This window comes from Pelodiscus sinensis, chromosome 12, assembly GCF_049634645.1.
Source record: "Pelodiscus sinensis isolate JC-2024 chromosome 12, ASM4963464v1, whole genome shotgun sequence".
In the NCBI taxonomy this organism is placed as follows: Eukaryota; Metazoa; Chordata; order Testudines; family Trionychidae; genus Pelodiscus; species Pelodiscus sinensis.
In genome coordinates this window covers 45,496,644-45,523,957 of record NC_134722.1, presented here as the reverse complement: position 1 = coordinate 45,523,957, position 27,314 = coordinate 45,496,644, and the positions used below count along the sequence as shown (strand labels likewise).

General features: G+C 55.7%; 1 protein-coding gene across 2 annotated transcripts; it reads right to left on the bottom strand.

Annotated features, from left to right (window-relative positions):
• ADGRG5 (adhesion G protein-coupled receptor G5) lies at positions 1-23,600 on the bottom strand. Of its 2 annotated transcripts, none has more exons than XM_075940429.1 (13): positions 23,171-23,600; positions 17,469-17,556; positions 16,201-16,327; positions 15,359-15,464; positions 12,141-12,269; positions 11,090-11,206; positions 9,406-9,448; positions 6,786-6,892; positions 5,817-5,938; positions 4,839-5,107; positions 3,893-3,989; positions 2,742-3,019; positions 1-2,331 (listed from the first exon to the last, which is right to left on the bottom strand). In XM_075940429.1, the coding sequence occupies exons 2-13, from the start codon at positions 17,551-17,553 to the stop codon at positions 2,246-2,248; spliced, it is 1,566 nt and encodes a 521-aa protein (XP_075796544.1). In that variant the 5' UTR covers positions 17,554-17,556; positions 23,171-23,600; the 3' UTR covers positions 1-2,245. The 2 variants fall into 2 exon arrangements, with proteins under 2 accessions (XP_075796544.1, XP_075796542.1); XM_075940427.1 differs by having other exon boundaries at positions 15,359-15,500; positions 23,171-23,599.
• Between the last annotated feature and the right edge of the window lie 3,714 nt (positions 23,601-27,314).

Here is a 27,314-nt window from a genome sequence, read left to right as displayed (position 1 = left end):
TGTTAACTGCATTGTATTAGGAGAGGACCCCTGCCTGCTTTTTCTTCCTTTTTTTTTTTAAAGGAAGACTTTAGGTCTCATGGTTTGTGGATTAAAAACTAGAAAACAGGACCCAAGTTCAGCCAAAGGCCTCAAACACTAGATGCCAAATTTAAAAAAAAATCCCTGAGGGTATGTCTACTCTGCCACCCTAGTTCGAACTAGGGAGGCTAATGTAGGCATTCGAACTTGCAAATGAAGCCCGGGATTTAAATATCCCGGGCTTTATTTGCATGTTCCCGGGCACCGCCATTTTTAAATGCCCCGTAGTTTGAACTACCTGCTACACGTGGCATGGACTAGGTAGTTTGAATTACCTAATTCGAACTACCGTTACTCCTCCTGCAATGAACCATTCCCAAACCTGAGCCAGTCTTTTCAGGTGACAAATCTGAGGAATTGTCCCAGATTGAGGTGTCATTAGAGGAGGTTTTGGAACTCAATTTGCTTATCAATGTATCAAAAGTTGATCACTTTTAAACTTAACAGTAACAAGTCACCGGGAGCAGATGGCATGCACTCAAGAGTTCTGAAAGATCTCAAACGTGAAATTGCAGAACAATTAACCGTGGTTTGTAATCTATCCTTTACATCAGCTTCTGTACCTAATGACTGGAGGATAGCTTGTGACACCAATATTTAAAAAGGCTCTAGAGGTGATCCTGGCAATTACAGACCGGTAAGTCTAACATCGGAACTGGGCAAATTAGTTGAAATTATAGTAAAGAATAGAATGGTCAGACACATAGATGAACATAATTTGTTGGGGGAAAAGTCAACATGGATTCTGTAAAGGGAAATCATGCCTTACTAATCTACTAGAGTTCTTTGAGGGAGTCAACAAATATGTGGACAAGGTAGATCCAGTGGATAGATCCAGATTTCCAAAAAGCCTTTGACAAGGTCCCTTACCAAAGGCTCTTAAGTAAAGTAAGTTGTCATGGGATAAGAGGGATGGTCCTGTCATGGACTGATAACTGGTTAAAAGACAGGAAACAAAGGGTAGGAATAAATGGTAAGTTTTTAGAGTGGAGAGAGGTACTTAGTGGTGTTCCTAAGGGGCCATACTGGGACCAGTCCTGTTTAACCTATTTATAAATGATCTGGAGAAGGGGATAAACAGTGAAATGACAAAATTTTCAGATGACACCAACCTGCTCAAAATAGTTAAGACCAAAGCAAACTGTGAAGAGCTTCCAAAGGTCTCACAAAACTAGGTGACTAGGCAACAAAATGAATTTTAATGTTGATAAATGCAAAGTAATGCACATTGGAAAAAATAATCCCAACTATATGTACAAAATGATGAGAACTAATTTAGCTCTAATCACTCAAGAGAGAGATCTTAGAGTCATTGTGGATAGTTCTCTGGAAACATCCACTCAATGCGCAGTGGCAGTCAAAAAGCAAACAGAATTTAGGAATCATTAAAGGGGCAGAGAATAAGACAGAGAATATCTTATTGCCTCAATATGAAACCATGGTATTCCCACATCTTGAATGCAGTGTACAGATGTGGTTGCCTAATCTAAAAAAAAAAGATCTCTTGGCGTTGGAAAAGGTTCAGAAAAAGGCAAAAACAATGATTAGGGGTTTGGAACAGGTCCCATATGAGGAGAGATTAAAAAGACTTCGACTTTTCAGCTTAGAAAAAAGGAGAGTAAGAGGGGTTATGATAAAGGTCTATAAAATCATGACTGATGTGGAAAAAGTGAATAAGGAAAAGTTAGTTACTTGTTCCCATCACATAAGAACTAGGGGGTCACCAAATGAAATTAATAGGTACAAGGTTTAAAACAAATAGAAGGAAGTTTTTCTTCATGCAGAGCACAGTCAACCTGTGGAACTCCTCGCCAGAGGATGTTGTGAAGACCAGGACTTTAACAAGGTTCAAAAAAGAGCTAGTTACATTCATGGAGGTTAGGTCCATTGATGGCTATTAGCCAGGATGGGTAGGAACGGTGTCCCTAGATTCTGTTTGTCAGGGGCTGGAAATGGATGACAGGAGAGAGATCACTTGATTAGCTGTTCTGTTCTCTCCCTCTGGCATTGGTCATTGTCGGCAGACAGGATTCTGGGCTAGATGGACCTTTGGTCTGCCCCAGAATGGCCGTTCTTACGTTCAGGCCAGTTCCATTGTAAGTGAATCTGCTTGTGGGAGATGAGCAGTTCCCATTTAGGAGCGCGGTCTATCTGGCTGGCCTGGTTATTTCGTCGTCTGAGAGCTCCTCATAGAGGAGTGGGTGTCCGACTGGCGGCGTGCGGTGCAGTACCAGAGGCAGATGAAGAACCCTGCAGGTGGAAAGCACATGGTGAGCTTTCGGTCGCTAGGGTGATGCGGGGGCCCACGGCAGTAAGCGAGTAGCAGCAGGGTGCTCTGACTTCTGACCTCACAGCGACCCCCACATCCCCTCTCCTCTCTGCCCTTGGATTCTGAGGTGGGGGCAGTAGCAGCAGAGGTGCACTGGCCAGGTGGTGGCTGCGGGCTGGGCTACTTATAACGGCGATGAGCGAGAGCTAGCAGGAACCTTGGGGGGACTCTGCCACTCCTAAAGCAGTGGCCATGGAAACGTGGGGCTAAGCCAGCCGTGCCACCGCAGGTGGCCTCCACAGAATCCCCCTTGACAGGGCTTTGCTTCTGGTCTGGCTACTTCTGCTTCCATCCCATTCGTCCCACTGCCCCAGCCGGCGCCTTCACTCACCCTGTAGGGAGTTGATGATACTGAAGAGGAAGAGCTGAGGCACCAACAAGACCCCAAAACCAAGGAAGGCCAGAGCCCAGGTGGTTCCCAGCAGGCACGTCAGGCCCAGCACGGTCCACAGATCCTTCTTCACTCGCGCTTTCTGATTCTCCACGTTGGATCTCCACAGCCGCAGCAGCCGCACGACGGCGACTAAGATGACCATGTTGAAGAGGACGGTAAGACCAGCATAGCCCGGGGCGAGGGCGTAATGAACACCCAAATCTGTGATCCAACACCTGTGGGAGAAGAGAAGGAATTGCTCCCATGCTGCTGCTACCCGGTGGGGATTGGCTCGTGGCGGAGGGGATATCTTGCTTTGGGAACCATGGCACCAGGCCATGAGAATTACCCCATTCAGGCAGGATCCTAGGTTCCAAGCCCCTTGGTCAGGGCCCAGAGAGCTTGGCAGACGTCCCCACAGGGCTGCTGAGGAACCCGCTGATTTGCTTGCCAGGAAATGGGATTCTGGATTAGGACAGGAGGGACGTCTGTCTCGGACGGGGTGGATCGGCTTTGGGGTGGCTTAGTGTTGCTGGTGAGTTCAGGCTCCATTTTGCTTTAAGAAATCCAGGCGTGCCTTGGATCCAGTGGGCCCTAACGGTGACTAGCAGTGCTGCAGACCATGTCGGGGAGAGTGGGACGAAATTCTGCAGCCACAGTGTTAATTTCTGCAAAATTCTGCATCGCTCACTGGTATGAAATACCCCCACTGATGCTATGTACTCCCTGCACCTTCCATTGATATACATGATGCCACGCGGGGCGGTGCACAAGCCACCCCTCCTAAGGAATGTAAATTACAACCAGTCTAAGTACTGGCATGAACAGCGCTGTGTTGGTGGAAGAGCTCTTGCACACTCTGTAGCACAGCTGTAGCCTTAGTCTCCAGGGCCCCAGGATGGGAAGGGAGTGTCCATGGACTAGGAGGCAGACTATGGGGTGTAGGGGAACAGACTTGTTTTTTGGGAGGTTGCTTAGGCAGGGAAGAACCGGAAGGGGCAGAGGAGCACAGAGACTGGTAATGGCAGCAGACTCTCAGTGCCCGGGCTGGCCCCCATTATGACAGAGCGTGATTGTGTGGGGACCTCAGGCCCACGTCTCACACTTACATGGTTGCATTATTGTAGCCAGTTTCAGTTCGAATGTCATACTTCCCGTAGATCCCGGACTTGATGAGGATGCTAAGCACAGGTAAGGCGGGCAGTCCTGGGGGTGACAGGAAACACATTGACTGAGCTACGCCTAGACATGATGGCACTGTGTAAGAAGGAGCCAAGTGATGGGAAGGCAGGGGTCTGGGCCGCTGATCCTGGGACACAGGAAGGCAGAGAAGGATGTCGGAGGAAGGAATTGGACACTGTGGCAGAGGAGAAATGCAGTAATGGACGAGGGTGAGAAAGCTGGCCAGCAGCGATGGGAAGCAGCTCAGAGTGATGCCGTGGGGATGCCATTTTAGAGAGCGGAAGCACAGAGGCAGGTCGTGGCTCTGGGATGCAGGTGGAGGAACGTCTCTCAGCGTGGCTGTGCATCTAGGCACAATATCAAGCCACAGATGCTTCCGCCGTCCCAGCGCGCGCCAGGTGAACCCAGCTGTCTCCTAGCAGGTGTTGGTAGGCTCTGCCCCACTGCCTTTCCCCACTGCCCTGTCATGCACGGAACACGGGAACATTAGAGGTGGGCCTCACTCAAAACCCACGAGTGTTTAGGAAGGGTATAAACTCAGCCACCTGCCCCTACTTGGTTAACTATACAAGAAGCGAATGCACGGCAACAGCAATGATTATATACCCTGGGGGAGATGGGCTAGAGCCACAGTCCTCTGGCTCTCAGAATACAACCAGAGGAGTACGCTGACCAGCAGGGGACAGATTCCCTCCCACGTACCAAGGCCTGGCTCTGGCCACCCCCCTCCCCAGATCCTGAGTGTTTGGAATGTGGACACATCTCTTGCTGGCATCTGGTGACCCGACAGGGGGCAGCGGAAGGGCTGTGCTTTCGGTGGGAGGGATGGAGCTTCTCATGCGCGGTGAGGGAGGGTAGGGAACCTGCACTCACCCCAGCCAACTGCACACAGCTTGAGGACGTATCTCCTGAAGTACACGTTGTAGACCTTGATGACGAGCAGGTAGAGGTGGAAGCCCTCGATGGCCATCCAGGTCAGGGAGCAGAGCAGGGAGTAGTGGAGGAAGGCGGCGGTGCCGCAGCAGAGCCACGTGGAGCCCACGGATGCCAGCGGCTCGCTGAGCAGGAAGGAGACGTTGAGCAAGAAGAGGGCGCCCAGCAGGTTCATGTGGATTTTGGTTGTATAATCGCTGCTCCTTTTCCTAAGAGGAGCACAAGGAATAGGACTCAATGCAGGTCACTCCCACCCCACCTGGGACATCCCCTCCAGCCTGCCTGTGCTGCAGGAGAACCCAACGGGTGTGGCCCACCCTGATAGGGCCCACACTGGGTTTTTTTGGCATAATCAGGTCCCTTCCAGGGCTCCCGATGGCAATGCACAGGCAGGGCACGCCGCGTAGGGCCAGGCCTAGCGAAACTGCTGTTCAGTGTGCATGGGGCAGCAGGTTTAAGCGCTACCAGCTGCAGGATAGCCGAGCCTACCCCAGGAAGCCGTGCCAGCAAACCCTTCCTAGTGCCGACAGGCCCGAGTGAGGCGGGGAGCTAACCAGCCAGAGGACCACAGGAAGAATTCAAGACCGCCAAGCCCTGGCCCAGATCCTACGCTGCTTCGTGCTCTAGGCTTCAGTGGAGCTTGGCGGCTCTCCAGCTGTCTGCTGCGCTGGCCCCTGTCTCGCTCCTGCTGCGTGGGGCGTGAGGATAACAGTGGCTCTCTCCTGGGAGCGGGTCGCGGAAATCCCAAGCAGGGGCTGGGAGAGTGACTCCAGGGGCCTCCGCAGGGAGCTCCCCAGCAGGTGAGTTTGGTTTAGCATCTCTCTTGAGAGAGCCCCTGTTGCTCCAGCTCAGCCAGGCCCCATCCCCCCCCGCCAAGCCGTGGTGGGCAGGGGCCGCTCTGCACAGCAGCGCCGTTACCTGGAGGCGAGGTAGAAGAGGACGGTGAGAAGTGAGGCAGCAGCCGAGATGCTGCAGCCCACGATGGAGATGTAGGTGAGAGGAGCCAGGAGGTCCTTGTCGATGGCCGCGGAGGATATTTTCTGCAAGGGATGAGGAGGGAAGGGGTGAGGAATGACGGGAACGCAGCCTTTGCCCTGGCGCTGCCAGCCTGGCCTTTTTGTCTTCCCTTAAGCCCCCCCGCCAGCTTGTTCTGGCCTGGGACTTGTTCTTCCAGTGAACCTCTGAGGCTGCCTGGCTCTCACTGGCCTCTGTCCTGTCTCATGCCCCCTCCTAGAGCTCCACGGAGGGACTGCCTCCAGCCTCTGTCCTGATCCCGGCTCCTGCCTGAGACGGGTTGGTCAGCAGGTCCAAAAGGTTCTCCCCAGCGGAGGGGTGAGACCGCGGGGGGTTAGGGCTGAGGTGTCCTAGTGTAACCCTTGTGGGCGGGCATTGGCACACACACCCTGGGGTCAGGAATAAGGCAGCTTGCAGGATCGCACTGAAAGCCTCTCAGCCCCCTGCAGGAGCCCTAAAGGAGCCCAGCCATGGGGGAACAGAACTGCTGGAGCATGGGGAGCTGCTGGCCGGGAGGGCGTCAGGGAGAAAGAGAACAGGAGGGGAGGGATGTGTTCTTTGGAGCACCTGAGGGAGCATGGCTGGGGCTGGGGGTGGGGAAAGCCTCGTACCCCCCAAGCAGAGTAAGAGCTGGAGCACGGGGGTATGTCTACACTACCCCGCTAGTTCGAACTAGCGGGGGTAATGTAGTCATCCGCAGTTGCAAATGAAGCCCGGGAAATTCAAATCCCGGGCTTCATTTGTATGAAGCCGGCCGGCGCCATTTTTAAATGCCGGCTAGTTCAGACCCCGTGCCGCGCAGCTACATGTGGCACGGAGTAGCTAGTTCGGATTAGGTTTCTAATCTGGGGAGAGGAGACGCCACCTCCCTACCAGCAGCACAGCAAAGTAGGTGAGGTGTCTGCACATGCACAGCACCGTTCTCGCGTTGTGGACGGTCTCACAGCCAGCGCTGCTCCAGTGCCCCAGGCCTCTGCCTCCTACAAGCGGGAGAAAGGACTTGAAGGAAAGCCGCCCGTGGCCACAGAGCAGTGAGGCCCTACCTCAGCAACATCTGCCGAAGCAGCCAGTCGCTTAAGGGCTCAGGTCCAGTCAGTGTTTTCTGTGGGGCTTCCTCAGCACTTTTGAAAATGTTAACTCCCGTCTCCAGCAGCAAAACCCATCCAAGGGAGCCAGAGCCGGTCTTAGGGGCCGACAGAGCCGGTCTTAGGGGCCGACAGAGCCGGTCTTAGGGGCTGCCCACAGAGCCGGTCTTAGGGGCCGACAGAGCCGGTCTTAGGGGCTGCCGACAGAGCCGGTCTTAGGGGCCGCCGACAGAGCCGGTCTTAGGGGCCGCCCACAGAGCCGGTCTTAGGGGCCGCCGACAGAGCCGGTCTTAGGGGCTGCCGACAGAGCCGGTCTTAGGGGCCGCCGACAGAGCCGGTCTTAGGGGCTGCCGACAGAGCCGGTCTTAGGGGCCGCCCACAGAGCCAGTCTTAGGAGCCGCCGACAGAGCCAGTCTTAGGGGCTGCCGACAGAGCCAGTCTTAGGGGCTGCCGACAGAGCCGGTCTTAGGGGCCGCCGACAGAGCCAGTCTTAGGAGCCGCCGATAGAGCCGGTCTTAGGGGCTGCTGACAGAGCCGGTCTTAGGAGCTGCCGACAGAGCCGGTCTTAGGGGCCGCCGACAGAGCCGGTCTTAGGGGCCGCCGATAGAGCCGGTCTTAGGAGCCGCCGACAGAGCCGGTCTTAGGAGCTGCCGACAGAGCTGGTCTTAGGGGCCGCTGACAGAGCCGGTCTTAGGGGCCGCCGACAGAGCCGGTCTTAGGAGCTGCCGACAGAGCCCGTCTTAGGGGCTGCCGACAGAGCCCGTCTTAGGGGCCGACAGAGCCTGTCTTAGGGGCCGACAGAGCCGGTCTTAGGGGCCGCCGACAGAGCCGGTCTTAGGAGCCGCCGACAGAGCCGGTCTTAGGGGCTGCCGACAGAGCCGGTCTTAGGGGCCGCCGACAGAGCCGGTCTTAGGGGCCGCCGACAGAGCCGGTCTTAGGGGCCGCCGACAGAGCCGGTCTTAGGGGCCGCCGACAGAGCCGGTCTTAGGAGCCGCCGACAGAGCCGGTCTTAGGGGCCACCGACAGAGCCGGTCTTAGGAGCCGCCGATAGAGCCGGTCTTAGGAGCCGCCGATAGAGCCGGTCTTAGGAGCTGCCGACAGAGCCGGTCTTAGGGGCCGCCGACAGAGCCGGTCTTAGGGGCCGCCGACAGAGCCGGTCTTAGGAGCCGCCGATAGAGCCGGTCTTAGGAGCTGCCGATGGAGCCGGTCTTAGGAGCCGCCTTTTGTCTGGAATTTTTTTTAAACCATCTGGCAACCCTCCGGGTGAGCCGGGCGGGCGCCCGGGGCCGCCGATGGGTTCGGCCCGGCCCTGTCGGGAGGGCAAGGCGGGATCTCAAGTCTCGCGAGTGTGCTGGTGCTAGAGGTGGGCCGGCGCTGGGCTTGGCCCGCTGTGGTTCAAGGCTCTGAACCCGAGGGCTCATGCTGAGCTGTTCTCCAGCGCAGCGTGCAGGGAAGGAATACAGCCAGCAGGACAACGTGTGTCCACTCTGCTCCCAGACCCTGCCGCAGGGGGCAGCCTGCATTGTCCTGCCCACCCTCCGCAGTCCCCGAAGACCCAGCCCTGCAGGCCCTCCAAAAGCTGGCGGCCTCCAGTTCTGAGAAGTTTCTTTGCTGCGTGGAGGGTCCCTTGCCAGGCTCAGGGTGTGTCCCCGGCACGGCAGGGCGCAGCCCCTGGGAGAGCCTGGCTCCCTGGGCGCTGCCTGTGGCACAGGGTCGGTCAGTCTCTGGGGCTGTAACGTTCTGCTCGAAGTGGGGCGGTTTGGGGCTTGGCTGGGTTTTAGTGGCTGGTGATCCAGGCCAGGCTAGAGGAGCCCCTGGGCCCTTCTGGCCTTAGATTCTATGGCCCCGGGTCTCTGATGCCTTCTTTAGAATCAGGGAATAAAAAGGGAGCTGCTTCCCCAGGCCCTGCCTGGCTGTTTGCAGGTGGCTCTGGCTGACCAGGGGCCAGCGCTCCACCGGCTTTGTGCATGACAATTGCAGTCATTCACGGAGTCCCTCGGGTGGGGCTTAACCCCCGGTAGGTGCCAGCGCGGGTCTCCGGATAGCTCTAGGAGTGCAAGCAGCCCATGGGGAGGAGGCTTCGGCACCTTGCCGCTGCCCTGGGATGGCAGAAGAACGCCTGGGTAGCTGGGGCTTCCCCGGTTCTCCTGCCGCTCGACGGGACAGCAGGCTGGGGTGGTCACAGCATCTCTGGAACGCCTCAGCTGGCTGTTCGGGCCTTCGCTCGCCCAGGGGCCCATGGCGCTGCGCTCTGCACCGAAGGGCTCTAGCCATCTCCAGACACGCTCTCGCTTGCTGCTTGCAGGCTGCACTGAGCTCTGGGGAGGCGTTCCCTGAGCCCGGGGCTGGAGCGGAGCGTCTCTGCCTGGGCTGTTCTCTCTAGTGTGTACCGCCAGCATCATAATTACCTGTTCCTTCCACCCAGAAGACGCAGGTCGCATTGGAGTTATCCTGCTCGGGGGAGGGAGGAGAAACGTGAGGCACATGGCAAGGGGGCTGTGCTCCCGTCGCACCGAACAACGCACCGGACCTGCTTGTGACTGGCCCCTCCTGCCTATGCAGCGCTGTTCCCTACAGCACATTCCCCAGCGCGCTGGTATCATCCCAGGAATCCCCTACCCCACCCGGTGCAGTATTCCAGGGGGTAGTGAGGAGACACCTGATTGTTAATCAGTTTCATCCCCTCAAGTCCCCTACACACTGTCGTTCTTTTCCCCTGCTTCCACCCGATTTTCAGCTGCTGTAAATTAGCGTGGAGTCCCCGAAGCAGATTTACAGCAGGTCAGGACCCGGCCCGGCTCACTTATCAAAGAGCTGTCTCAGCTCCCTTGTCATTCGGCCAGTCCGCCCCGCGATCGTGCCTGCTAAATCCCCGCATCCGTTCGTTGCTGCTTTCTGGTGGCTCCGCAGCCCACAGGGCCCTCGGCTTAGTGCTCAAATGGCAAACCCCCCTTCCCCCCGGGTCCGCACAGCTGGGCTACCTTGCGTTGTGCCCACTTGGTGGGCTCCTCTCACCCACCCCACCTGCTCCCCAGCCCAGGCAAGGACAACGTGCATGGGGGCTGAGCCTCCGAGTCTCAGCAACGCAGAGCAGAGCGGGCAGGGGCCAATGGGACTGCACTGGGCGTGTTTTATTGAAGCAAAACAACAGCCATAGGGCCCCATTTGTAGCAATGTTCTAGGGGCTGCTCCCAGGCCCCGGCAGGACTCCCCGCTCCCTCCAGGTGAGGCCAGAAGGATTTGAAGGCCCCCCCCCCTGTGTCCCTGAAACAGCTGCCGCTGCTCTCTGCTGCAGCTTCTGCCTCAGCTAAAGCTCCTCGCAGGGAGCCCACACGGGCAGCCCTTGCGCCCCTTTTGCGGTGTAGCATGCTCTCTTCTCCAGGCCAGGCGAGGCCTGCTCAGTGGTACAGAGCAGGGGAGATTCTGGTCCTAGCCTGCCCTTCCCCATTCCCTGCCAGGCCCCCAGCACACTGAGCAAACTGCCAGGAGGGGGCAGGGCTCACATCAAGGCTGGCCTTAAGGTCGGGCAAACTGGGTCCACGCCCAGGACACCGTAGCCAGAGGAGGAGGGGCAATGGGGCATGGGTGTTGCTGGGCAAAGGGGGTGCAGGGTACTGGGCAGGGGGGCAGGACATGCTGGCAGCACAAGGCTGGGGTTGGGGGCACAGCTGGGAGGAATGTGCAGGGGTCGGGAGGAAGGGGTTGGGGGCACAATGCCAGGGCTAGTGGTCAAGAGAGCACAGGATGGGGGTGCAGGATTGGGGAGCCCAGGGGTGCCCAGGGAAGTGGAAGGTGCTATGCCCAGCAGGGTCAGGGGCACCCACACACACGTTGACCATTTCCCCTAAGGCCAGTCCTGGGTTCCGTTCCCCCTTTGGGATCCTGGGCGGTTCATGGTGCTAGGGCAGCAGGGAGAGGGCGTGCCTGTGCCTGGCAGATCCTGGCCCGCTCCCACCCCTCCAGCCACATTCCCATTGGGTTACAAGAGCTTGTCCTGAGACTTCAGCTGCGGAGACCTGGAGAGCTGGGGATTGCCCTGGCCTGGGGGAGGGGGGATCCCAGCTGTTCAGTGCCCGGCTGGGCCATGCTCACCAGCACCAGGTCATGCCAGAACTGGATCTCCACCGCATGACTGAGGTTGGTGACCGTGGCTCCCCCCAGCGTGGCCCCGAGGATGTCGTCGTTCAGCAGGGAGCTGTTCTTCTCGTCCTGCAAAGCCGGAGCAGATGCGAGGTGCAGACTCAGAGAGGCTATTCCCGCAAGAGGGGAGCTCAGGGTGTTGGGAGCCTTCCGTCTGACGGGGACCCGCCCTGCTCCTGTCCTGTCCCGGGCAATCGGGAGGCCTATGTGCGAGGAGCATGTTGGTCTCCATCCCGTTCCCAGCAGGCAGGGGCCCATATGGCAAACCTTCCACCCCAGCGTACTTAATCAGCGAGGCCGTGGGCTGAATGGTCAGAGAGGCAGAGCTACCCTTCCACCCTGAGAGGCGCCCCTCCATGCAGCATCTCCATGGGGTGGCCCCCTTAGTGGGGTTTGCACTGCTGCGGCCCACGTGATACCTCCGGTTTCGCTCTTGTGGGCCCCTGCCTGATGAAAGGATCCAGCTGGAGAGACGCAGGCGCTAGACACCCACACACTCATCTCACTGAAACCAGTGCGGGGCCCTGCCGTGAGGGCAGGGGACCGGACTCGACGACTCTCGAGGTCCCATCCAGGTCTAGTGCTCTAGGATTCGATGAGACGTCCCTGGTGCTTTGGTGAGTGGGGCTGCAGCAGCCAATTGGCATGCCAGGCCCAGGTGAGTCTTGCTGACCCGGGATGGAGCACATCTCTACAGATTTCTGAGGCTTGATTCACATCCAGCGGGCTGTTACCCGGGGGCTGTTCTGGGCCAGTGCTCACATACCTGGCCCCCTCGACATTCCCCTACACTGGCAACTGGAGAGGGCATGCCCCTCAATTTCAGCACTCATGCAGGGCTCCTGCCAGGTGTCATCTGAGCCCCTTTGCCTCTCAGAAGGGTCCCCTGTGTACGGCCTGGTGTGCTAGTCCAGGGAAGGAAAGGGGCTGCCTATGCACAAAGGGATGTTTTTTCTCTCTTTCCCTACCCCACCCGCCTGGGTAAAACTTCAGAGCATCTCACCTGGAAGAGACAAGAGCCTTTGAGATAAATGCAGGTGAGTCGTGTTTCTGCTGCGTTCCGGGTTTTCTTCCCCAGCTCCGCTGGGAAACGCATGGCGTGCCGGGTTTTACTCCTTCGGCCTTTGGACAGCTAGGTTGGAGCAGAACCAGCAGCAGGTGCAAAATGACACGGGCCAGGTTATTAAAGACAAGAGGCAACGGCCGAAACAGTGACTGCCGGGAGCTGCAGTGCAACTCGGCCACCACTGTGGCCCTTCCAGACACCCTGCCTCTCGGCGCGCGGGGCAGAGCTACGCAGTGTCGCTGTCCGGTAACCACGGTGGAGGGAGGGGGAGCGAAATGAGGCGAGGATGGAAAGAGCAGCGCTCAGTTCAGAGCTGGTTGTAGCAGAGGGAGAGAGATTTATTCATGTACCTGACCCCATCAGGGCCCATGGTGTGATCTGAACCCAGGACCTTCTGCACCAAATGGACGAATTGCCCTCCGCCTTGAGCCAAAGAGCTCAAGGGAAGTGCTGTCGCTGACTCACAAGCCTTTTCTAGGGACCAGCTACTAGAGGGGAGACAAACACCGCCATTCTCTTTGATGTCTCCTCTACACAGGTGCAGGAACCGGGGTGCCAGGTGGGGAGAGGGCTGCAGCACCTCCTGGCTTGAAGTGGTTTCCATCATATACCAGGTTTAGAGCTTGATTCTCTGCCCTGCACTGTTCCAGCCCCCTGTGTGCGCCTGCATGCTGCCCAGCGCAATGGGGCCTGATCCTAAATGGAGCTAGCTGCAGCTGGCTGCCGACAGCAGCGGGAGCTGCAGAGGAGAGGGTGGCGAGGCTGCATGGAGGCATAGCGAGGGGACCAGCCTGAGGCGAGCAGAAGAGCAGGAAGCGAGCGACAGTCTCTGCAGCAGGGCGCCAGCAGTCGGATTCGATAATACCAAGGAGAGGCGTGTGGTATAAATGACTGGCTAGACGTCAGCCTCTTCTCAGAGCTCTGGAGAAAGAGTGCCTGGGAATCCGCCCCCACCTGCCTATGCTCGGCACGGCTCGTAGCGCGGGTCCCAAGCAGAGGGGCGCCAACGAGCGTCTTCCATAAAACCAGTCACCAAATCCCCTCTTGCCCCCCGCAAACTGCTGCTTTGATGTGCTAGCCCTGCGCTTGGTGCGGCCGGCAGAGTGTGCCAACGCCCGCCGTGGGGAAAACGGGCGAGACTCGCCGGCCAGTTTTATGCAAAATAATGCAGCTGTGGCCGCCCACTGGCTGCATTCCATGGGATTCCGAGGAACCCGCCTCTTTCCCTGTCACGCTGCCCTGATTTCCCTAATGTCTTGCCAATTCTTCTCTGCCCCCTCCCCATCACTCGTGACGATTCTCACGGGGATTGCATTACACCTGCGCTTGCGTGGCCTGCTCTGCCTTCTGGTTTGTTACCGGGGCACGTTCAGAAATGACATGAAGCCTCTGTAGCATTTTCCTCCCTTAGCCCTAGAACAGACCCTCTCTCCCTCGCGTGGTTCAAGGAGGATGGTTTGCTGGCCTGTGGCATTGTTCTCTCCTACCACCGTGTGGGCGTTGGCCTCGTTTGTGTTTTGCATGGGCCTCGTCACTGGCCGTGACCCAAAAGCTACAGAGGGTGGAGAATGTAAAGAGCAATAAACCATGTAATTGTGAGCTAGACACAATCAGCCAGCGAGTCTGCAGCATCTCAGCTCCAGGGCCAGAAGTAGGAGCATCATTTGCAAGGGGGACAGCTGCTCTCCAGACCTCGGTTTGCCCCCCTCTGCGCACTCACAGTCCCACAGCCAGGGTGTGCTGAGAGGCTTGTGCTGTTGGAGGGGTGGCCAAGAGGCCTGGTTTCCAGAGGGCAGGGGTTCAGCACCTTCTGGAAACTGGGCCCCCTCCAGGCGTCTTTGGTTTGGACTCCTCAAATGTAAACATTCAAGGTGTGTCCACACTTGCAGCCTATTTCGGAATAGGGTTGCCAATGGAGGCATTCGGAATTGCAAATCAAGCCCGGGATTTAAATATCCTGCACTTGATTTGCATCTTCCCGGATGGGAGCCATTTTTTTTTTGAAATGTTCAAGCTGGGAATAACTGCCCGCATCTACACGCGGCAGGGAAACGGGCGTTCGAAATGAAGCCCTAGTTCGAACTATCTGGTATTCCTGCTGCAATGAGATGCGGGCAGTTATTCCGGGCTTGTAAATTTAAGAAATGGCGCCCGGCCAGGAAGATGCAAATCAAGCGCTGGATATTTAAATCCTGGGCTTGATTTGCAATTCCGAAATAGGCTGCAAGTGTAGACATACCCTCAGTCTTGGCCAGGATCCCAACTCTGTCCCTAATTACCACAGCCCTGCCTTTGGGAGGGGCTTATGTCAGAAAAATCCCCACCCAAGTGAAGTCATCGCGGCTGCAGGTGGTGGGAGAAGGCTGGGAATGGCAAACGTTTTGGGAGTGGGTGGGACACTTTCTGGGCTAGAACAGGGGTATGTCTACACACGAGGAGTAACGGTAGTTCGGAATAGGAAGCCTAATCCGAACTACCTACTCCGTGCCGCGTGTAGCCGCGGGCACGGAGTCCGAACTAAGGGGGATTTAAAAATGGCGGCGCCCAGCAAGATGCAAATGAAGCCTGGGAAATTTAAATCCCGGGCTTCATTTGCAACTTCGGTTGCCTACATTAACCACCCTAGTTCGAACTAGGGTGGTAGTGTAGACATACCCCAGGAGAGTAGGCTAACGTTTAAGGACTTTGCAGAGCCATTCCCTGTGGGGAAGGGTGGATTTCAGGATCCCACCTCTCCTTGTCTAGGCATCCACTCTCCAAAGAGCCTGTCTCCGTTCCATTCGTAGCTGCTGATTTTCAGCTGTGCTGAATCGGACGTCAGCTGTTAGCGAAGCCCCTTTTAGATCCTGGCCCTGCCTGGGTCTACTCCAGCCAAGATGCAAATGGTGTTTCTTGTGGTCAATGGGCAGCAGATCTGCCAGCTGAGCCAGGAGGGAACCGAGTGGTAGGAACTAAACTAATCTGGTCTCTTCCTTTCCTCACTCAGCCCACAGGGAGGAGACAGAAGGTGTGATAACGGAGTCTGGGACTGGCGGGGGGCGGTGAAATCGGAGACTGGAGATAGAGATCAGGCTCATGCTATCGCCCCATGCCCCAGAACATTGTCATGAGAGGCCCTATGCTGGGAACAGTGATTAATAGTGATTAACACTAACCTCTGTCATATTGCTGCTGATGTTTAGCCCTTGGAAATTCGTCGGCATAATATTGAAGACCAAGGTCTGAATTTCGGGGCACACGATAGTGAAGTTCTCCTGGAAACTGACATTCAACAGGTTTTCTTCTATCTGTTTTAAACTAGAACAGAGAAGCTTCAGGAGTGGAGAAGGCCATAGAGGCAGGGCCTGGGGGAGAGAATACGAGGAGGAAGGCAAGACGAAGGGATGAATGAGGGGAAGAGAGTAGCCAAGACACAGAGATGTGTATTTGAGATGATCTCCGGAAGACTGGAGCTTGCCTCGCATTTGAGGCGCTAAAACCAGAGGCAGACTCAAACATCAGTCCATGGCATTGCCAGCTTTAAGTGTCCCCCTGCAAACCATGGAATGGGTTTTCTTTGCGCTTGCCTTGCTTGTTTTTCTGTGCTGTGCGGACACACTCTCCCTGTCCCCATCTGTCACATGGGGGCAGTCCTACTGGCCTGCTTCCCTGGGCGTTTGCAGCAGAGAGCAAAGTTTGTAACCTGCTCTGGATGTCGAGGGAGGCTGGGGGAACAGCTGGAAATAAATTGTTCTCCCCTTTCCAGCCTTTTAGCTAAAGAGAAAAAATGTCCATTTGCGGCAAACGTTCTGTAAATTCATTATTGTCTTTAGTTCATCAACACCCACCTGCCCGCCACCTGCCCAGATTTCCACTTGATCAAAATGCCGTTTTCTGCTTTGGAACGCTTGGATGGAAGTTTCCTGGCAGCTGTAGCTGCAGGAGATGGACTCGGGGCACCGGCTCCAGCGTGCCGAATGGGAAAGCCCCCCCCTCCCCGCACATGTGCCCTGCTCACTCTTCCAGCGGCTTCTGACTCCGTGCGCTGCATCCTTTCTCCAAGTGATTGTTCATGACAGTCAGGTTGTCCTTCAGCACCTCCATGCCTGGCTGTGATGTGGCAAAACGGCAACTTTCTCCTGGTTCTGGGAGGGAAATGAGATGCATCAGGATGGACAAAGCGGCAGCCCCAGGGGCGAGAGGGGTTGGAACCGGCACCCTCCTGTTACACGCCACGTGGCAGAGATCTTGGGAGGAAAGCGAGCAGGACAACAACAGAGAGAGGGCTTCCTCCCCGCTTTCCCGCTCCCGCTTCTGGGCTGGGGCAGGGAGGGCTCCTCCCCCAACCCTGCAATCTTCTTACACTTGCCCCTCGCCAATGAATTTGTACTTGGAGCAAGTCGCCTGCCACCAGGGCAGGGAGGGGAGTCGCATAGGCCTTTGCGGGGGGCTGAAAGAGGAACTTGAGGTGAGGCTGCAGCTTTCACTGAGACTGCTTCTCGCCACAATTCCCCACGTGCCCCCTGCTCCGCAGAGGCCTTCTGCTGGTGTGTGGGGTGGAGGGAGTGTGACAGCGCGTTGGGGTTTCCCCATCTCCTGCACCCCCATAGTGGCACGGACAGACTCCACCAGCCAGTAGAACAGAGGGAGTTTATTGCTTCTCCAGGATACAGCACAGCACAGATGTAATCTGGTTCCAGGGCAGGCCTAGGATGCCTCAGTCCCCCTTATGATGGGGGAGATTGGACCCCTAAATCCCAGCCCCTTGCTTAGGCTGCTTCCTCCACGATACCAGACAGAAACTAAACCACTCTTCCAGCCCTGCTGCCCAGAGAGGGGTTGGTCTCCACCTTCCTCCCTTTGTCTCTCTCCCTGGGAGGCAACCTGTCGGACAGGTTGTGAGACCCTGGCCTAGTGACTCATCTGCTGTCCTGTTGGGCCGTGGAGGTCACCCACTGCCCAAGCCCAGCAACCAGCAAGGCACCCCCATACCACACTGGTTATAGAGCAGACAGCACGCCCCCACTATGTCACAGGGAGCCAGGCGGAATTATTCACCTCACCTGCTGTTTTTTTCACTGGACAACGAAACTTTTGGCGGGAAAGAGAGCGACTGCAGTCACCCCACAATTCCCATGAGAGAAGATGCTGGGGGAGGGGGGGAGCTTGACTGGGCTGCCGGACTCGCTCCCCTGTGGTGCAAACATTGTCGGCAGCTGTCAGGGTGGCCTTCTAAGCAAGGCGACTGCAGGCATGGCAGAGCCCCCAATCAAGAAACAGCCATACCTGCTGCTGAGTGGAGAAGAAGATACAAGAAGAGGCATGTCCGCAAGGGTGAGTCCCACCCCACCGTGCTCCAAAGGTAGCTCATCTCCTGCAAGAGACACACATTCTGGATTCAGTTACCACTGCTGAGAAAGTGGGCACAGCCAGGAGGAGACATAATGGCTACGTCTAGACTGCATCCCTCTGTCGACAGAGAGATGTCGATTAGGCACGTCGAAATTGCTGATGAAGCAGGGATTGAAATATCCCATGCCTCATTAGCATAAACATGGCTGCCACTTTTTCAAAATGGAGTTTTTTCGGAAAAAAACAGCAGTCTAGACGCGGATCTGTTGAAATAAAGCCTTTTTTGGCAGATCCTGTATTCCTCAAAAAACGAGGTTTACAGGAGCTGTCGAAAAAGGTTTTATTTTCGACAAATCCGCGTCTAGACTGCTGGGGTTTTTTCAAAAAAACTCCGTTTCGAAAAAAAGCGGCAGCCATGTTTATGCTAATGAGGCACGGGATATTTCAATCCCTGCTTCATTAGCAATTTCGACGTGCCTAATCGACATCTCTCTGTCGACAGAGAGCTGTAGTCTAGACACACCCAATCTCTGCTCTGGGCACTTTATAATCTATATAATTCATCCCACAGCCCGTGGGGGGCCTAGTGCCGAACATTTTTAAGCTCTCTGACCTAGCCCGCACTGGAACCAGTGGGGAAATTTAATGGGCGGCACAAAACAGAGGGATAAACTTCGTGCTAATGACATTATGGAAGCTGACTCGCATGGTTGTGAAGCCCTTTGCCTTCCTAACCCTTCCTGCTTAGCTCCCAAGACAATTTAAGCCTGGGGGGCATGTCTATAACAGGAAATTATTTCAAAATAATAACTCCCAAAATAACGATTTCAAAATAGCGTGTCTGTGACCGTTTTCTTAAAGCCCACGCCGAGTCCAGGTGGAACACCGTCCTAAGTGGGAGCTCCGCTCCCCGTCTGAGCCTCTGGCCTTCTTGCAGCACTCGTGCCGCCGGGGCGGGTCGAGCCTATGTGTATCCCCCGGGGGGGGACCAGGAAGGGGGCTCGGGCCCTCCCTCACTCCGAGCCCTGACCCAGGGCCCTGAGAGAGGGGACGTGCGTCCCCTGTCAGTGGAGGGGGTCAAGTTTCCCCCAAACCCTCCACTCGCGGGGTTTCGCAGCCCCGCCCTGGGTCCCTTCTTCCCGGTCAATGTCTTTACGGGTTCCCCCAGCGTGGGGACAAGCTTACTCTCTATCCGCTTCGGAGGCCTCCTGGCCGCCCGGACTCCTCTGGGTCTGGGTCCTTTCGCCGGTCCTGGGACAACCCCCGGAGTCGGACACTCTTCTCCTCCTCCCGGCCGAGACCGGGGCCTTTTTGAATTCCCCGCTCCTTGGCACCTTGGCCTGACGTCATCACAGAGTCCCGGCCCCCGCCCTGCTTGGCGTCTTGGCCGGCGCCTTCGCTGACGTCATCCCCTGGCGCCGGCTCGGGCCGTCCATTATCGATCGCGCCGGTGCTCGGCGCTATCGCCCGGCGCTCCGCGGTGCAACTCCCGCCACCCAATCTCCCCTCCCGGTCTCTGCCTCCCTCCTCGGGGCTTATCTCAGTGCGGGGTCGGGCGGGGGGTCCGCCTACCCCGTCACAGTGTCCACATGACAGGGAAGCCTCAAAATTCGTCCCTCGCAGGCTCCCTGAATGTGGACACGCTACCTAGACTTAGCGCCCCAGGAAGCACTGGGGAGTAATGACTTTGAGTGACTCTGACCAGGGTACATCTAGACTACACGCCTTTTTTGACAAAGAACAGCCCGCTCTAGCCCCGGCTTACTATGCAAAAGAGCGTCTAGATTGCACTAAACGGATCGAAACATCCATCTGCTTTTTTGAAAAAGAGCGTTCAGGCTGCCTGGATGCTCTGTCGAAAAAAGGGCACCTGGAAGCACTTCTGCCAGGGCATGGGGGCAGCCTTTACTTCCGGGTCCTGCAGCATGCTCTTTGCAGAGATGCGTGCTTCAAGAGACCCCCCTGAACAGCCGTTCTTCTGCTCCTGCAGCTGGCTTGCCTACCTCCTAGAGGGACAGCAAAGCTTCTGCAGTGCTTGCTTTGAGTGCCCTGCTTTCTGGGACACCACAGCACTTTTTTTCCTGGTTGTGTTTTGAATTGTTTTTTTGCCATGGAGCCGGAGCTGCCCTTGGCAGGCGATGGCCCCACACTGTAGCGCTTCAAGTTGTGCTGCAACTCCATGAGACCTTCATGATCTTCATGCCACGTCTGGATTCTGAACCCAGCCTTCAGCCCCTCGCTCGGGCTGCAGCAACACTGTTCTTGCCACCAAACTTCTTCCACGAGAGGTGATTTTGGAGGCTGGAGACAAGTTCAGACTGGTGGGACCAGCTCGTCATGGAGCGGTGGGACGACCAGGCTTGGCTCCGAAACTTCCGTAAGCAGAAGTCCACCTTCCAGGAACTGTGTGCCTGGCTCACCCCCGCCCTGCAACCACAGGACACCCACCTGCACCCTGCCATCCCCCTGGAGAAGAGGGTGTGTGACGGCGCGTTGGGGGTCCCCCGTCTCCTGCACCCCGAAATGGCACAAACAGACTGCACCAGCCGGTGGAATAGAGGAAGTTTATTGCCTCTCCAGGATACAGCACAGCACCGATGTAATCTGGTCACAGAGCTGGGCTAGGATGCCTCAGGCCCCCTTGAGATGGGGGAGATTGGGCCCCTAAACTCCAGCCCCTTTCCCTAGGCTGTCTCCTCCATGCTTCCAGCAGCAACTCAACTCACACGCTTCCAGCCCTGCCCCCCATCCAGGGTAGCCTCCACCTTCCTTTGTTCCTCTCCATGGGGGGTGTCTGGCCATACTGGTTTGCATAGTGACTCATCCTGTTTTGCTGGGTCGTGGTACCCACGGCAGCCAGTGGGGGTTACCCCAGAGCCAGCAGCATAGAAACCAGCCAGGTACCCCCACTACGTCACAGGGTGGCTATTGCCCTCTGGAAGCTGGCCACCACTGACAGCTACTGTTTGGTAGGACACCAGTTTGGCATGGGGAGATCTACTGTTGGCGCAGCGTTGATGGAGGTAAGTCCCTCTGGAGGGACAGTCCATGCAGGGTAGGGGGACTGTAACAGGAAAGGATGGGGGGGGGGGGCTCCTGGCCTCACCCTGCCCTACTGCTGGGAGCGGCCATCGGGAAAGTAGGGGATCTTTGTGGGGGGAGAGAGAGGGGGCACCTCCAAAGGACTCCGGAAACCCCTCTAACTTCCTATTCTGTGTATGTGTCTATTTCTGCAAGTGGTGAGGGCCATCAATTCAGAGCTGCTGAACAGGATTGTCCACCTCGGAGACCTAGACACCATCATGGCCGGCTTTGCTGGGCTGAGATTCCCAAACTGTGGAGGAGCGCTTGATGGAACTCACATCCCAATCCGTGCACCGCCCCATCGAGCAGCCCGGTATATTAGCAGAAAAGGGTACTTCTCCATTTGTGTGGGGTGGTCAGGCCAGGCACATGATGCTCGGATCTTCCGAAATTCATACCTTTGCTGCAGGCTGGAACATTCTTCCCACAGCGAAACTTTGCTGTTGGGGACGTGGAGACGCCAATCTGCATTGTGGCTGAGGCAGCGTACCCCTCATGCCCTGGCTCATGAAGCCGTACACTGGGCATCTGAACGCGAGCAGGGAACAATTTAATGCGCACCTGACACAGGTGCGCTTGCAGGTGGAATGCACCTTTGGCCAGCTAAAGGGGAGGGTTAGTTGCCTACTCACTCACCTCGGCATGGGGGAACGCAATATCCCTGAGGTGGTGGCTGCACGTTGCGTGCTCCACAGCCTGGTGGAGAACAAAGGGGAGGCCTTCCTCCCAGGGTGGGGGACACGGGCTGATGTGGAGGGGAGGCAGTTCGAGCAGCCCTGGACAGCTGCGCTAGGGCGCAGAGCCTGGAACTGCCATGCAGGCTGGATCAAAGCCCTAGGTGGGCCAGATGCCCACCCCTGGCCTAGTCTGTCGCCCAGAACCTGAGGGATTCCTATGTACGATGCTGTCAGAATTGCTTGGCATATGCAGTGTGTGTTCTCCTGCCCCTTGCACACGTGAACACACGTGCAGTGTCTCATCGGTGTCTTCTGAGCACTCATGACTAGCAAGTAGAGCAAAAGCTGGGGCAGGGAGCGCTGCTCCCAGGGAGCGCCCAGGGGACAGTTGCTATCGTGGCTGACCCCCTGGGGATGGGACCAGGGGTCTCCAAAGGTAAAAGCATGAGCTGTTACAGCTTGTGCTCAAGCACCCAGGCTCCCCTAGCCAGGAGCTGTAACACCTCACACTCTGTGGCCAGCCACACTCTTCAGTGGTTCAGAGAGCAAAGGATGAACTTCGGGCCAGCTTGCTCTCACACCTGGCAGTGCTCTCAGGAACCCGGGGCTGAGCTTCGCATGGCTGTCTCAGCAGGGTGAACTCTCCTGGCACCCAGCACACAGAGGACGACTATACTGCAGCTGGTGTGTGACCTGTGTGCTAACGGGAGGTGCCTGGCTGCAGCGGCCTTAGTGGCCAGCCCCTTAAATACACCCCCGGGGGCTGCATGGGATGGTACTGAGACAGCAAGCCAGAGCCCCCTCAGCTGCTTATAGCATGCCAGTGCCATCAGAGCTAGCAGGGATACGCCCCCTGTGCTAGGAATTACTCCTCCAAGGCTAGCGTGGATGCACCCACCCGCTCACTTGTTACTGCTTGACTGGGCTAGGACAGAAAGATGCCGCGTGCTAAAGAGACAGATCGGTGCTTCTCCCCTTCTCCCCGCCCCAGGACTACACGTTACAGCAGAACATGGCTCCAGCAGCCAGACCCTATGGCCAGAAAGAAAGGGAAGGTGGCTGAGACCCCCTGAGGCATCTTCATGACCCTCCTCCCACCGGGGCTCATGTCCTGTACCTCCTTCCTCCTCACCTCCTCATCAAAAGCCAGTGGAACAGCTTAAAGGGAGGGAAACACTGGGAAAGGAGGAGGAGAATTGCTTGGCCCCACAGCAGACAAGGTGGGACAAGCAGAAGAAAACTGGAAGGGAGCCTCCCTGAGAGAGAGGCAAACACCTGGACCCACTCTGAGCACATGGCAGCTAGAAAAAACTGCTGAGTACTTAGGGCATGTCCAGCCAACTTGGACTCGCAGGGCCCAGACCTATGGGGTTCAGGCTCTGGGACCTAGGTGGGTTGGTTCCTGAGCTCGGGGGGCAGCTGAAGCCTGAACATCTACATCCCATTAAACTGCCTGAGTCCGCTGGCATGGGTCAGCTGCCTAGACATAGATACTCCAGCAACAGGTACTGTAGAAATCCCTACAACTGAGCATTAATGGGAGAGTCCAACCATCCCTCTGTAGCACCCACTTTTACTTAACGCCCCCCCCCCCCCGCCACACACACACGCTGCACACCCCAACTCAGATCAGTTGTTGGATCTGACTATTTTTGCCCACACAGTAGGCAATTACCAGCTGCATCCAAAAGGCTGACAACCCCATTTGCCTCCTCTGGCTCCAGAGCACCCTCTGAGGGGACCACCCATGAGCCTGATCCTCCTCCCACCCCGATTTCACACAGCATTGTGGAAAGTGCCTGGGAGCATTCTGGATTTAGTCTGCTGCATGCGGGATGAGAGCTGGGCCGATACCGTTCAAGCCAAGGGACTTACTTGCAGACTCCGGCCGGGCGGTGACTTCCTCCAGCAGCTTTTTGCCTCCCTTAGTACTTAGTGCGTATGGTTTCCTGTCCCTTCGCTTTGTGCATAGAAGGCTGCAGGATGCATGCGAGTCTGAGAAGAGCTTGAGTCCTGGTCCTGCACTGCACTGTAGTGCAGCCAAGAAGGAAGCTCTTTCATGCTGCTCCACCTCATGCAGATGTAGAGATTAAACCCACTGAGGCTGTTTTTTAAAGACATGCTGGAAGTTAAAACCTCAACTGGTGCACAAGGAGCACTAGCACCAGGGACATTAATGCAGCTGAACTGCTCGCTATCTGGCAGCTGAGGAAATAGCCCTGGGGGAGGAAGATTTAAGATAGGCAGTGCCAAAGCAATGCACTCACTTCCACATTGCTTGCTGCTCACTGCCATCGGCTGATAAAAAGTCTGCTCAGGATAATCTCTTCCCCTTTCTGCTCAGTGAAACTCCAGGCGTGAGGTTTAGTGCTCAGCTCCAGGGCAGAGGCAGAGCCATCGCGGAGGTGCAACCTTCTCAGCAGTTTTCTTCTCACCCTCTTTTCTCCGGTCTTTGTTCACTATTTTTTCAGGCTATAATGACCTATCGGGAAAAGGCTCACAAATCGTGCTCTGCAATTCGCGTACCTTTTCCTGATAGGTTTTTCGGAAGAGGTTTTTCCAAAATTTGGCCCATCTACACTGGGCCAAATTTCGGAAAAGCCTCCTGTGACGGACCAGGCCATGTCTGGGCACAGCTGAGGGCGTCTGCTCAGGGCGAATTGCTCAACTTCAGGGCTCCTTACAGCCCCCAGACTGGTGACCTCTCCAAACAGGCCACAAACCAGTCCCACAGAGCGCTTCAGCAGCCTGCCTGAAGCCTCATGAGCAAAACCCCTCCGATACCCCAGCAATATCTGTGCCCCAGATGGCCCTGGGCCTCATACACAGGTGGGGGTTCTTAGCACCCAATCCCACCTACCCCGAACAAGTTCTGTCTGGTTCCAAGAAACCAGCCACAGATCCCTGGTCAATTTACCCTCTGGACCTTACTCACAAATCACGCTGAGCCAATCCTTAAGCATCTAACATCTAAAGGTTTATTACCACAAGAAAGAAAAGCATGAGAGTAAGGTTGTTACAGGATAGTACATTACATGCATCGAATCTCCCAGTTCTCGATGCAGGCTCTAGCAGAGATGTTACAGCTGCTGGCTTAAAAGTCCTTGTTGCGCATCCTAGGATCAGGATGGGTCCACAGTTCTTCCTGGCTCTTCGATCCCTGCACTGCTGCTTCTGGGATGAAGTGCTGAGCTGAGGACAAAAGATGGAGTCCACCACATGGCCTCTTTATAAATCCTTCCTTCCTGGTCTCTTCTTGGCTGCAGCAGGTCACCTGGACAGCGGCCTATCCCTGTGTTCCCTGCTGGCAGCCCTCAGTCTTTAGATGTGTCCTTGGCCCATTGAGAGCCATTGTCCCACAGGACCTCGCTAATTAGCATGTCCATAGGCCAGGCTCTGCCCAATGCTCAACCACATGCAGAGAAATATTCAGTATCCACAGGGATTACAGATTCCTAACTTCACACACAGACATTATACAATCACATGACTAGCGTACATAGGATTAGCAGATAATAAGCTTCTATTCAACACCTCACATGGCCCCGTTTTATATCATTTTTGGGGCCAACACCCCCCCATGGGTGCAGCAGTGATCTGGCTGCTCCCCTCAAAATCCAGTATCGTGACACCTCTTCTTTCGGAAGAGCCCTTCTTCCTTGTGGGAGGAGGAAGACAGGGCTTCCGAAAGAGCGCGTCTGCTCTTCTGAAAAAAAAAAGCAGAAGAGCAGATGCATTCCCTGGACACGGAGGAATTTAAAACCCCGTAGTCTAGATGTAGCCATAGCCTCAGCTGGCAGAGGAGCGGCGAGGGCTGTCGGTGGGTTATGGCATCAGCTTCCCAGCAGTGAAGAGGGGAATTCAAATGCTGGTTCAGATTGCAACTGGCAATGAATTTGATTGCTTCCTACAGTCTGGGTGTTCCAGGTGAATTCCCTGGCCTGGAACGCTCTAGCTCTGGAGTGGAACTCGTCCATCCCAAACCCATGCTATGGGATGGCATGGATGGAAATCTCTGGTCAGCTGAGGGACCAAGAACAGGAAGAGCAGGGTGAGGCTGCACCTCTAGACTGGGATGTGTCAGCAGAGCTACGCCGAGAATGAGGGCTGGGCCTCACAGGGAATCCTGCAGCTCAGGATTGTGGGGCATTGATAGAAGTGAGTGAGAGAGCAGAATGGATGTCCCTCAGTTCTGAACTTGCCCGGTATCTGCCTACACTAGTGCCTTGAGCTCGTTAGCCCCTGCGTCCATCAGCAAACCAGTAAGAGAAAAGAAAGCAAGTGCAGAGACCTTACTTCAAGAGCAGACATTTGCAGAAAGAAGTGTTACCTGCTCCCAACTATCGGTAAGGACAGGGTTGATCTAGAGGCCAGATGACAAACTATTTCCTTTCGACTGCGTGATGCAATCCAGATGACAGCAGCAGTGAAACGAACAAATACACTGAGGTGACTTTCCTATGTATTCAGCAGGGGCTGGGAGTGCACTGCTTCTTCACCTGTAGAGATAAGGTCAAAGCACGACTCGATTTATCGGTGCAATGAAGTTTGCTTTCCTCCTTGTCCTCATGTGGGCAAGTTCCTGAGCCGTTTGGTATGACGGGCAGTTCTCATCTGGAATAGTAAAGGACACTACGTGTCAGGGCAGAGCTGCATTGCGCTGCCGTGTGGGGGACCAGAATGCCGCAGAGTGCTGCAGTCTGACACTGAGATGGTGGGGGGACCCCCACCAAGAATAGCCGGTCACGGTTGCAGTGCACGAGCGGACCTGCCTGTACGCAGTGTAAGCCCAAGGTATTGCTAAAACCATTGGGGGGGCTCAGAAAAATCCTGGATCCTGCAATTATAAGCTTTGCAATGTAATTATTTTTGGTTCCTCCTGCACTATCAGAAACGGGCTTCCAAAAGCAGCTCTTCTCTGAAGAGGAACTAGTCACCAGTGGACTTTTTTTAACCCTCACGTCAGCTGCTTCCTGCTCTGCTCTTAAATGTGCTGGCTGCTGCTGCTGCTCTTTACTTCTGTTAGCCCAGAAGAAGCCAACACTGGGGGGAGAATGAGCTGGAGCCAGATTAAAAATACCTTTACACCCATGCAACTTTCACTGAAGACAAGGGGAGCTGCCCACATGCCAGGCAAGGGCCACGTTACTATTAGTGATGGAGCCCGGCTTGAATCAAGAGTGCAGGGGAGATGGCCCCCCAAAACCCACATTGTTTTACTTTTACACCAAGCAAATATTCCGTGGGGTCACCGAAAGTTCCAGGACAGAGTTCCAGGAGGCCGTTTTTATGCTCACTTCTCAGAGCAGCATTGCACTGTCCGAGTTTTCAGTTGGGGATTATTATCACACAGGAAAGGCTAGAGGCTTGTTGCCTCCTTCCGCCTAGAATGATACGAAGAGATGGTAAAGAAATACTCCTTGCCCTAACGCGGTACAGCTGAGCGGCCCACTGCAAACTGCTGCCTGGCCAAGCCCAGCCTTGCAGAAAGCTCTCACTGCCCCCGAAGCAGCAGGTGGGTGACTGATGCTCTCGCCAGGCCGTGATCTTTTCAAAGCCTGGTTTAAATACAGACGCAAACCATGCTCAGCGCACTCACTGTGAAAACTGCTGTGTTAAGCAACAGTCCTTGCTGGGAATAAATCAGAATGTGAGTTTATGGTTCCAATGGGTATTTTAGGACCTCTTATACTGTGGGTAAATAACTTTTTCTTATTCACTTTTTCCATGCCAGTCATGATTTTATAGACCTCTATCATATCCCCCCCTTAGTCTCCTCTTTCTAAGCTGAAAAGTCCAAGTCTTTTTAATCTCTCTTCATATGGGACCTGTTCCAAATGCCTCATCATTTTTGTTGCCCTTTTTGGAACCTTTTCCAATGGCAGTAAATCTTTTTTGAGAGGAGGAGACCACATCTGTACGTAGGATTCAAGATGTGGGCACACGCTGATTTTATATAGATGCATTAAGATATTCTCTCTCTTATTCTCTATCCCTTTTTTAATGATTCCAAACGTTC

Bases quoted from the DNA above. Each gene is read 5' to 3' on its own strand.
- ADGRG5 (XM_075940427.1), bottom strand. From the start codon at position 17,553: ATGAGCTACCTTTGGAGCACGGTGGGGTGGGACTCACCCTTGCGGACA. The intron at 11,207-12,140 runs GTGAGATGCTCT...CCGGCTTTGCAG, and splicing joins AAGGCTCTTGTCTCTTCCAG to GACGAGAAGAACAGCTCCCT. The intron at 9,449-11,089 runs GTGAGCATGGCC...TCCCCCGAGCAG, and splicing joins TCTGGCATGACCTGGTGCTG to GATAACTCCAATGCGACCTG.